The following is a 12,008-nucleotide window of genomic DNA, read 5'->3' on the forward strand; positions in this document are numbered from 1 at the left end:
TAAACGTCCGTTCGTGGAATACCCCCCAGGCCTATGACATTTTCTGTTTTCTATCTAGTCTATATTATTAACTTTCTTTTTCAAAAGTTGTAGTTAATGTATAAATCAATGTAGCAATGTAAATGATCACAATGGAATTTCTTTGATGAAACAGAAAACATTTGTGAATTAACAACCGCATTTATCTGTGTTTCAAAGTAAATTTTAAGCATCCATCATTTAACAGAATCTGTGCTTTGACAGCAGATAATTAACCATACAAATGTTGAATTTGAGAAGGCAAGAAAGAAGAAATACATTATTGGGCAGATAGAAGACTTCATTGTAGTCACTAGTTGTAAGCCAACATGTATTATTTTGGCAGACAGCCAAAAAAAAGCTTTGATTGTAGTCATCCAATAAGGGTCTGGCAAAGCATAACAACGTGGAACTGGAACATTGTTTATTTAAAGATGCAGAACATGCAAAAAAACATATTTAAAGATGCAAAACATGCAAAAAAAAAAGTTTAAATACCAGCAAAAAATTAGGCATAACCAAAACAGGGGGACTGGATGATTCCTGATATCATTGAATCAGAGAATGATTCAAATGTGTTGTGTTTTGGCAACTTTAGAATCATAGCACAGGTGTTTGCTTCCGGGAAGACCGTGACAGTGTGCAAAAAGTTTATAGTTGGCTCTCCTGGGAATCCCAGGGGAGGAACTCTGTCTGCCCCAGTGACGAACATGAGGAGCTGGTTCAGCGTCACTCTGTCCTCCGTGTCCTCCACCACCAAAACAGCATCTCCACCTGCAATGTAAAAGATAGGAATTCAGTCAATATAATGACTCAAGGCAAATGTTTTTATACGCTTCACCTAGCCGAAAATAATCATTACAGATTAATATATCAACCTAAAAATTCTAAACAACACTTTCAATCAAATGAATGCACAATGTTTCAAATAGTTTACCGCAGGGGTGCTTTGTTGGGGCCTTCAAAATCCTTTCTGCAATCTTGGGATCTTACATGAATAGGTCACATATTTTTGAACAAACCATAAATGATAAAAAAATCCCAGAAATCCCACCAAAAATGGGATTTCCGTGACCTACATTTTTTTTTTGTGGACCAAAATGTCTGACGGGATAAAAGAAAGACAGAAGTCTGTACACCGCTAGGCTCCCTATGAACAACTCAGTTAAGAAGGCAATCTATCGGGCGTAGTGGATAGAGCGCGTACCATATTGGCTCCGGCGTTCGTTGCTGTGGGCGCAACGTTTGATGAAACTTAAACGTCCTCAGGCACAGTTGGTTGCCAAGCCCTATTTCATCAATTCCCATTTTTCATTTCAAGTTACCAAAGTATGCATACCTTCCACATCGATCAGCCAGTCCCTCCAGTAGCCAACTGCCCGCTCCTCCTCTGACCGGCGTGAGCTCCCTCGAACAGAGTAGTTGATGGCAAACATATTCATCACCTGCTCTGCTGTCAGTGGGGCAGGGGGTGCACCTGAAAACAGCCTTCTCAAAGCAGTGCTCCCTACTGCCGCCTGCAGCACCCCCAAGCACTCCAAACCTTGCCGCAATCTTTGAAAGAAATTCCAAAAGATTGTATTAGTGACATTACTAATTGAATAGGAAAACAGTGCCTTTTTAGGTTTAAAACATTATTTTAAAAGATTAGGGTCGTGGAATAATTACATTTGGCATTGTTTTAACAAATCCCATGAAGACCTACCTTACTCAAAGTAACAAAGGAAAAATTAATGTCAGGAGTAGGGGAGCGATCTGGTAAGTGATCTCCTGTATAACCCACTGCTACGACTGTGGTCGTAGCTTTGCATTCTGTTGCGTTTGTGTGTGTGGCTTTGTGTTTCTTGTCAATCTCCTATGTAAATAGGAATGTGCCATTCCTGGGTTACTTACGTTGATAATATTGTGTGAATAAATCCTGTTTGCGGTTAAAACTGAATAATGTGTGCTCGTGGCTACTTGGAAGGTGGGGGTTTTTCTTGTTGCGTCCTAGGCCCCTAGAATGGGGCGTAACACCCTCCCTACCTGCTTGACCTGGTTTATGCAGTGCATTAAGCAGACACTTTTCATATCAAATGAATCTACATATTGGGCTAAAATTATCAAAACACTTACTGTTGGAGAGGGACATGTAGTCTGTTGTCCAAATAGAACTTTAGAGCAGACTCCACAACCTCATTCCTGTCTGACATCGTTCTGATGACTGTCAGGGACCCCAATAGCGCCAGATTTGAGGCCGCACTGGCTATAGCAGCATGGACCTCCAGTATGGATGATGCCTGTTGGATCTGTAAGGAAAAGATAGTTATTGAGTCCTTAAGAAATAATGACACAACTCTATGACCATTAAGTTCCATCAAATGGGTTAAAATGTATTAGACAACCAGTATGTTCAAATTACTTGACATATTCTTGAAGGTGGATCCATTAATGATCTGAACTGTGCAAGCAAATTATTATATGGTCTTCAAAAGGAGGAATATTTCTTTCATTCATTTGTAACTTGCCCTCAGGATCTGACTCCTCAGTTCCTCGTCATCGATCTCCATCACATCAACAGGGGGAGCTGGTTCCCCTGTGAGCTGGCAGAGCATTCTCGCTGAAAAGACATGGGGCCCCACTCCTCCATGGACAATACAAATGGCGATCATCTTGCCAATGGTGACATAGGTCCCCCGGTTAAGTCCTGAAAGTACAAACAACATTTTAAATATTGTAGGAAAGTTTCAAAGTTTTATAATGTACTGGTACCTGAGGTTGAAAACCAATATAACTTTGCTAGGATATCTTATTACCTTGTACATGTTTTTTTATATACGTGTGTGTGTCTGCACTGTCCTGTCGTCAACATACCAATGGAATCCAGGCTTAGGTGCTTGCTGTCTTCTGGTCCTACGAAGAATCTGGATGCCAGAATTGCCCTCATAAGAAGGGTTAGGAACTCCCTTGTTGGTCCCCCAGTGTCGACGGAACCTTCTCTGGACCCGTCTAGTGTGTCCATGAACACCACATCTATTTTAAATGTCGGGTTAAATGCCCTCCTCTGTACTGTTCTAATTGCACTCTGCAAAATGTCTGACCTAACTATGTTAAAACAGTTTGCAGTTGGTGTCAGCTCGGCTACATTTGCACGTAGTGCCTGCAAGATATTTTTGATGCCTTGCATGGAATCTGATCTGGGTTGTGGGGAGGAGCCGGGTGGAGAAGGGGATCTGGGTGGAGAAGGGGATCTGGGTGGAGAAGGGGATCTGTGTTGTGGAGAGGAGCCGGGTGGAGAAGGGGATCTAGGTGGAGAAGGGGATCTGGGTTGTGGAGAGGAGCCGGGTGGAGAAGGGGATCTGGGTGGAGAAGGGGATCTGGGTTGTGGAGAGGAGCCGGGTGGAGAAGGGGATCTGGGTGGAGAAGGGGATCTGGGTTGTGGAGAGGAGCCGCGTGGAGAAGGGGATGCAGCCAACCTCGTCACTGCAATGGGTGAATGCTATAAACATAAAATAATAGTGTGTGGTCAGCAAAATCAGTCACATATCTTTGAACAAACAAACCAACTACAGACACTCGCATCTTGACCCATGCAGCGTTGTATTTTTAGGTATATATACTGTATATGCTGTATATTACGGCTGTCAAACAATTAATAATTAATTAATCTGATTAATCACAGGGTAGCTGTGGATTAATCATGATTCATAATGATTAATCACCATTCGATATACAGCTCTGGAAAAAATTGAGACCACTCCAAATGTTCAGTGTCTCGTTTTGCTATTTATCGGCATATGTTTGAGTAGAATGAACATTTTGGTTTTATACTATAAACTACCGAAAACATGTCTACCAAATTCGCAATAAGAATATAGTCATTAAGAGCATTTCCATTAAGATGAAGATTTAAGAAAAATCCAGACTGGTCTCTTAATGTTTAACAGAGCTGTATGCCCAAAAAGTTCTAATTTTCTCTATACATTGGTGTAGGAACCGAAAACCGAATAAAAGGGGGTGGATATATCACTCTATCTATAAATCAAGGAAAGACTGTCCTTGATTGGCCCTTCAGTATATACCTGGCCAGAGACTGACAGTAATTTTTCTCATTTGTCATTGCAATTTTTCTTTCTTTTTTTGATTTGTGTGTTGTATTTGTGCTGCGATCACTGCCGAAAATCCAACAAAGCAGACAATGTTTCTCCTCCTGTTGCTCAAGGTCAGTATGGTTGTAATTACTATGCCTTTCTTCTTGTAGCACTTTAACTACCATTCCTATGGATTAGATTTAAGTTGAATAACTCATAGATCTCGCTTGCTTTACCTTTTGCTCTTCATCCTGGGTCAGGTCTACTTCTCGATCAGACAAGTCCTGTAAACATTTCTAGAGTTTAAAAAATGCTGGACCTTGTTAACTGGGGTGCACACAGTTAAGTATACTTTCCAATCTGTTAACCCTTCAGAAGTTTTAGTGAATTAAATACATATGCCTTCTAATCATAAATGATGTATGTTGGCTATGGAGAGAAAACAATGTAGAATTTTGATTTACTGGATCAATTTGTCATCCTTACTATAAGGTGGTATCTAATATACTATTTGCCAGTTTATTGTACTATTTAATTTACTTTATGTCACAGATAATAACAGCTTAGTTAAGTAAACTTACCAGCATTCCTTCATCTTCATCACTTGTCTGATTTGATGTTTCAGATGCATAAAGGGTGAGATTACACACAAAACAAAATTTATAATTTATTTGTATTGTGCACTTCAAATACATTACTAAGTGCATGACAATTTCTCATGTATGCTTTTGTGCAGAGAAAGGGAAAACACCATTAATTATTTTCTCTTGGAACTCACCAAGTCCTTTTCTTCCTCATTCTCAATGTCCCTCTCTGAAATATGGAAAAAAAAATACAACATTGAAACATCTATTTTGTACAACAACAGAAAAATTCAATAAAGAACAATACTTAACCTCAGGGCGAATATATAGAGCCGAACGACCCAACACTCCACTGGACCGTAATTGTTCAGGGGTTTTCTCCTCAAGGGAGATCAGGACCCTATGGCGGTTAACTTTGCAGAACTGAAAGTTTCTCCTCTCCATTTGGGGGTAAATTGACGTCAAGTATGCGACAAAGCCAGCAGCAGTCAGGCCCTTTGGAACCTGCCATGTTTTAACAGGTTCAGCTGAAAAACACATGAAAAACAACAACAAAGTCAAATGGATTCTGGTTTAATAATACAATGAGCCTTCATCTAATAGAACATGAAAGACTAATTTGTTTATTACCTTGCCGGCAGTTGAAAAGCAACTGATGATTCTGCAACAGGCAAATCCTCATGGACCATGTGCTCTGCTGCTGAATAGTCCTTAATGACACAAAAAAGAGAACATGCTAACAACATAGTACAGTTCAAATCTTGTTTTTAAAAAGAACACATTTCATGTAATATCAATCATAATCAGTCCTTTGATTCTTCACTGTTGTTGTGCAATAGTAGTAGTAGATTTGACGTTGGCTAATTATTAATATTCATGAGAAATGATTATTAAAGTAGAAATGATTTGTTAAAAATAAATTAAAATTATAAAGCTAGTAATTAAGAATAGTAAAATAATTAATTAGAAATGATACGTTATCAATTAATAATGGTTAAATAATTAATGAAAACAATAAAATTATCAATTAAGAATGAAACAATCTGTAATTAATGCTTATCGTAGCGGGGCACCACCCTGGTTACAGGGACCAACGAGTCAAACTATAGTTATCAGTCTCAAGTGATAAAAGTTAAATTAATAATCTCAATAGTTAATATTAATGATTATATAATAAACAATGAAGGGTTTTAAGTTCGAGCACAGGCTATAGTAATCCAGCTGTATTCACATACACATGTACAAATAATCACAGAAATACAAATACTTTAATTACAAAAGTTATTAATAAGGGGGAAATACAGTTAATGTTATTTCAATGATTCTTCATTTAACAAAACCAATATTTCAAAGATGGCAACAGCAGCAGCAGCACTTATCACAATGGTCACACAGGTAATACTGGGTATCTACTGGTGTGTGTGTGTGTGTGGTCGTGTGTCTGCCTGTCTGTGTCTCTATGTGTGTGTGTGGGTGTGTGTGTCTAAAGAAAAAAGAGAGTGGCTATGGCGTAATGACGAGATCACGTGGTGACGAAGTCTGGCCAGGATCAGGATGTTACGTTCACGTACTTTCAAGATGGAGGTTTATGAATGAAGCCACGTTGCGAAAAGCAAAATAGCTGCCGGTCACCGAACTTAACAAAGGGGATCTTTAGACAAAAGGGATTTCTTATCTCCTGGTTCTGACGCCGAATGGCGTCGAGATGTATCAAGGCTCCTTAAATCTAGAATTTTCTATACCACATGAAATATGTAAGTGTAGGTCGGGACGTGTGTAAAAACAGATTTAGGAGAAAAGAGAGAGAGAGGGAGAGATCAGGAAAGCTCTCAAAACATCGTCAGAGACAAACTTCCGGCGAAGCGGGCAGTCCAGTTACGTGAGATGTATCTTTTAACAGATGTAAATCCCCGCACAATATCTCTGACGGTAACACTTTAAAAAGGGAAGTGCCGGCTTATTACGCGCGCTTCTCAGAACATAGTAAACAAAGGAACCGGATGTGACGTCTCCAGTTCGCCACGCGTTACACGGCTAAAAACAGATCAGCGATCTACAAACAAACACTCAAATAAACATGACACGCTAAGTATTTAAACTAGTCTCTGCCCAGACAATAAAGCCTCTTACTGTGACCCTCGCTGTGTTGCTTGCGCGTGTCGCACGGATTTTCGGGAAGTCCAGTGAATCTCGTGTTGTTGTCCTCGGGGTACATGCGGTCAGCGAATCCTCGGAATTAGGTGAGTGAAGTCCTGGCCTCTTAAGCGGGGCTCCGCTGGGTCTCGTGGTTGCAACGGAGGTCAGCGCTGGGCCGAATAGAGCGAACTTCTCTTGCTCTTGGAACGGAATTCGGCCTCGTCTCTTCTGCAGGGATGATCAGCTGTGGCGCTGTTGTGGGGATCGTGAAAAATAAAGTCTGTGATCTCGGCCGGCGAGTGGACTTCCTTTGGCGATCTCCTTCAAGTTAAAATAACAAAAATAACGCTAACGCTAGTTCAGCTGACGCTAGTTCAGCTAGTTGAGGAGAAACTTTTTAGTTTAATGGTCGCGGGCGTGCTCGTCACATGCATGAGCACACGTGGGTTTTTTTTTCTGAGGCAAATGATTTATCGAGTACTGACTCACGATGAGAGAATGATTCCGGCGGTTTGTGAGTTTGAACAGGAGGGCATTCACATGGCAGAACATCAGAGCAAGTCTTGATGTATCATTTTAGTTTAAGCTAGGCTGCTAAGTTTGGTACTATGCTAACTTAGCTAAATTTAGCCACCAACAATAACAGTCTGTGCTTGTCAAAGACAGGTGTGTGACTGTGGATATCATAGCAGTCAACTAAGTTAATTTTATTTTATTTAACCTGCTCACTTAAAACTAGTTAGTATTTGTAGCAGTGCCGTTTCCATGGTTACCACTTGTAGCACGCCCACTGTCAGTCGCTCAGTCTGATTCCACGAGGGAACGCAGTGAGAGCCCACTGATCAGACTTGGTACAGACAAAAGTGTCTCCCTATCTGAAAAGATCTTAACACCCAGTTTATCATAGGCCAACTATTTGCTGGCATACTCAGTGGCCTAAGTTATTCTTTATGTACATTATAATACAGTCTTTGTGGGTAATAGGCCGATAATACAGTTTTTACTTGTACTGCACTCAAGATGTTTGTGAGTTGTGGTGAGCTTTGGTTGTGTTTTGTTGTTGTATTCTTTTTAACTGTCCCCTTACAGGCTCAGGCAGATAGTGGTCAATCCACAGTTCCCTTGATGTCTAGCCACGTAAGTGAGTTGTTTATCATTTACCTTTTGTACTGGAGTGTTCATTTGGTAGCTGTTCTTGTCTTAAAGAAGTTCAATGATTAAGAGCTTGACAATTAGATACATTTTTTGCAAGGATTTTTTTTCTATAGCTCTGGTATTTCAAATCTGATACTGCATGTTAGTGTTTTTTTCTTTCTATTTTGCTGGCCTTGATGCTAAACTTAACTTTTATTCCCTTTCAGATTTTTAAGAAGACGAAAAAACTTCCTATGCAGTTGACGTGAAAGTACTGCACATTCATCTCACAAATGATGGACCAATCATTCCCACTACACAGACAAGAAATTGTAAAAAAGGAGCCTGCTGTACACAGCATGGTTGAACGATGGCCAGCACTCTTCACAGAGAGACAGGTAAGATATTTTTGTTCTCAACCAATAAAATAATGCCAGTCAAAATGAAATTTAAGGTGTGTGGCGAGAACTCCAAACACACTTGTTGGAATGTCAACACCTCTGCCGTCTCTCCATCTCTCTACTTTTTAAGGAGTTTAATAGAATCGCCAGTAAGAATCTTGAGGGAGACTTCTTTGAGGCTCTGGACCAGCACACCCCTCGGTTCATCGAAATTTTCAGAACAAAATGGGAACTGTTGGCCGGAAACTCAGTGAGCTGATGCAGCACATGAGCTGGATGGTAAGTAGGTTCATTTTGCTTTTGATCTGTATGACAGTTTATCAATCAAGTTCTAAATGAGATGATCCAGACCAACCTGTTCTATTTTCTGTCTGACCTGTGCTTGTGCCAAATAACTCTGTTAACTGGTCTTTTCTCTCTCTCTGTATCATTAGACATCAGACGTGACAGTACTTCGCTCTGTTGTCCTCAAAGGCATTCCGATTTTACTTGGTGACGACTCCAGTGAATTCTTCATGACATGCTCTGTAAGTACTTGCACATAAGTAAAATTTTGTTGTGCATTAATATAAAACTATACCTGTGCTGACAGAAGATGTAATCCTATCTGCACAATATACAACATACATTTTGTACTGCACAGCTAATATGACAGGTATTTAAATAGCCCGTACATAAAAATGTACATTAATTCATTTTAAATCTAAGGAGCAGAAGTCTAGGTTGAGAGGTCAGTGTCACTGTTAAAGAATATATGGACCTTGTGGACCATAGCTTCAGTTAAACCATACCAAATTTAAAACCATATTCTCTAACAAATGCTTTCAACACTAAAAATGTATGTTTTAGAAAAGCATAAATTGCCAATACTGAAGAATGTGTGTGTGTGTGGGTGTGTGTAGGATACAGCAAGAGACGAGGCCCTAGAATGCATCACTGTTGGTGTGCTGACAGTTGTCAGTGAAGATAGTCCTCACAAGGGTCCAAGTTCAGTGGACCTCCAGCCCAGCTCCACTGCCATCATTCTGGAGGGAGGTATCGTCATGGATCGTATTAAAAACTTGCCTCAGGCAGTTTGTCTGTCATTTGGGCTTACATTTGCTTGCATTTGGATTACCCAAAATGCATGGCAAATACACTCAACTTCATTCAGACTGTGATGCTTGGACTGGGAAAGAAAAACCTCCCACCAAATATGTTAACTCTGAAGAACAGTCACCTGGATTAGACTAGTAAAGAACCATCAGCTGTCAGCAATTTGCAAGTTATAATAATGTTCTCATGTTATCAGATAAAGTTTGATGCTTTTAATGCAACTGAGCTGGCTTGTTTACGATCTCAATTAAAAAAAAAAATCCATTCAAGTCTGTACCATGTTATGCTGGTATGCTAATAGTGGAAATAGTGCCAAGTTGTGTTACAAATAGTTGTTGTTAGATAATGTTGTCAACAGTGAACCTAGCAAGGTTGACCTGTTTAAATTTGTGTTTTGGGAAAAGTTTTAATACTTGTTATGTAGTAAAATACAAACCCCAAGGAGTGATGTTTTTAACCTTGTTTAAAACTTGGACTGATGCCCGCTTTGGGACACAAAAGCATTTGTTGTACTTTCAGTTTTGATCAGAAATGCGTTAATTTTCATGCACTGAAGTCCTGTAGTTATCAGGTGTTTACATGTTTAATATTGTGAGACTGTTACATGCATAGAATTAGTTCACAAAAATGTGGGTTTATTTTTGACTCGTCCATGTCATGGTACACAGTCCAATCAAACCACAAGTTTGTTGTTTAGCTGCTGTTTTGTATTTGAATGTACAAGAAAGTGATACTTGGGAACAGAACACTTGAGGCTGAATAATAGATGTAATGCATATTGTTATTACAATAGCTTAACATAGATCACACTATGAGCAATTTTACAATTAGCTTTAAAATACATTGAATATGACAAGAGGATGGAGAACAGTAATTTTATTGATTACTGTAAGGTTATAACATGAGTAATAAAACTTGTATATTGGAGAATTGGAATAAAAAGTAATAACAGTATCAAATGTTTATTGTTCAGCCTAGATCTGTAAATCAGTGATTCTCAAATGGGGGTACGCGTACCCCTGGGGGTACTTGAAGGTACTCCAGGGGGTACTTGAGATTTTTTTTTTATATATTTAAAATTAGCATCCATTCAAAAATCCTTGAAAAATTGTTATTTAACAAATATTCAATAAAATATAAGCGTAAGTTCATGAACTGAATTTTATATTTAGTAGGCTTTTAATTGAATTATCCTAAAAAAAAACAGAGTCTCCCCCATACCGATGGTTTGACCCAACCTGGCACACGCCACCTGTCATCACCTGTCATATGCCTTGAAAACTTCAACAATGGAGTTGAGTTGAAGTGCAGCAGCAATGCTGCTGAAACACGGAGGGACAAGTACCAAAGAAGGCGAAACCAGAGTAGAGAGCCTTCCCTAAACAACACTGTGAGAGCTTGTGCCTCTTCGGAGGGGCGCTAAAATGGACAAGTTTTCCGTTGTGAAGTTAATGATTCATAACAAGAAGTCCGCGTCTCTACCGGTACCCTTTCAAAATAAAAGCATGTAATACAAAAGCGGAAATGAAATTGTATGACCTTAAAGCGAGCAAATATGTCACAATAAAATAACAGAAAGACACTTCAATAATATTAACAATAACATTGATTGGGTTATTTACACTTAATGTTTTTTCTGTGGGGAGAGATTAGCCAACAGTGGCATTAAGCCACCACATCTTCAGCGGTATCTCCAGACAAAACATGAAAGTCATGTTGGTAAGCCACCTGAGTTTTTTAAGAGGAAACTCTCTGAATTCAGGTCATCTCAAGACACGATGCGAAAAGCCTCCCCAAAGCAAACTGAAACAAGCTACCTGTCAGTATTCTTTTCGATCCTTAAAAAGATATTTTAAGATGATGAATATTAAAAAAATATGTTTTGAGCTAATCTTTTATTTAAAACTAAGTTAATGATCCCAAAAGAGGTCACTTTAAGTTGATAATTATTTTGAGGTGCACAAATCTTTATTTATATTGAGATAATAATAAAAGTCTTTAGTTATTTTATATCTTTTTATTTCGAAATAGTTCAAGAGAGACCACTACAAATGAGCAATGTTATGCACATTGATGGAGTTTTAAATTTGAATGTGTCTAGTTACAAGACTTAATAAATCACATTACATCTTTCTTTGCGCTGGTTAGGGGGTACTCTGCAGAATTTTTTCTTCGAAGGGGGTACGTCACTGAAAAAAGGTTGAGAACCACTGCTGTAAATGATGCAATTTATTTTTATTTTTAATAAATGTTGTAATGCAGCTGAATCAACCCAGTGAGTGTTCTTTTAAAGTATATTTTTGTGGTGTTTTTGCCTTTATTAGGTAACAACAGCTAAAAATAGATAAGAAATAGGGGTGAGAGAGAGAAAAAGGACAAGGACCCATTCAAGGTAATTAGTTTGTTTAATTTAAGTGAACTTGAAAAATTAGTGAGTAGTAAGTTGTAGGTATTTAGTAATTCTAAGTGGGGTTAAATTTGTATCAAGCAGTCCACACAAAACGAAAAAATTAACTTAACACTAAGCATGGTTATTAAGTTACATGAACTTAATTTTGTTGTTTCTGTTT

The 12,008-nt window shown here is 38.8% G+C and overlaps 1 protein-coding gene and 1 long non-coding RNA gene across 2 annotated transcripts; one reads left to right on the forward strand and one right to left on the reverse strand.

The window, feature by feature from the left end:
* Nucleotides 1-363: 363 nt before the first annotated feature.
* On the reverse strand, nt 364-2,033 carry LOC133952139 (G2/M phase-specific E3 ubiquitin-protein ligase-like). The gene is made up of 2 exons (XM_062386449.1): nt 1,358-2,033; nt 364-792 (listed from the first exon to the last, which is right to left on the reverse strand). Exons 1-2 carry the CDS (start codon nt 1,458-1,460, stop codon nt 527-529), a joined length of 369 nt encoding a protein of 122 aa, XP_062242433.1. The 5' UTR covers nt 1,461-2,033; the 3' UTR covers nt 364-526.
* Nucleotides 2,034-3,836: 1,803 nt separating this feature from the next.
* On the forward strand, nt 3,837-11,651 carry LOC133951359 (uncharacterized). Its single transcript, XR_009920446.1, has 6 exons — nt 3,837-4,219; nt 7,898-7,949; nt 8,170-8,340; nt 8,474-8,622; nt 8,778-8,870; nt 9,246-11,651. It is a non-coding gene; the product is annotated as an uncharacterized LOC133951359 (long non-coding RNA).
* Nucleotides 11,652-12,008: the final 357 nt, after the last annotated feature.

The sequence above is a fragment of the Platichthys flesus genome, chromosome 4 (assembly GCF_949316205.1).
Source record: "Platichthys flesus chromosome 4, fPlaFle2.1, whole genome shotgun sequence".
Taxonomy (NCBI): Eukaryota; Metazoa; Chordata; class Actinopteri; order Pleuronectiformes; family Pleuronectidae; genus Platichthys; species Platichthys flesus.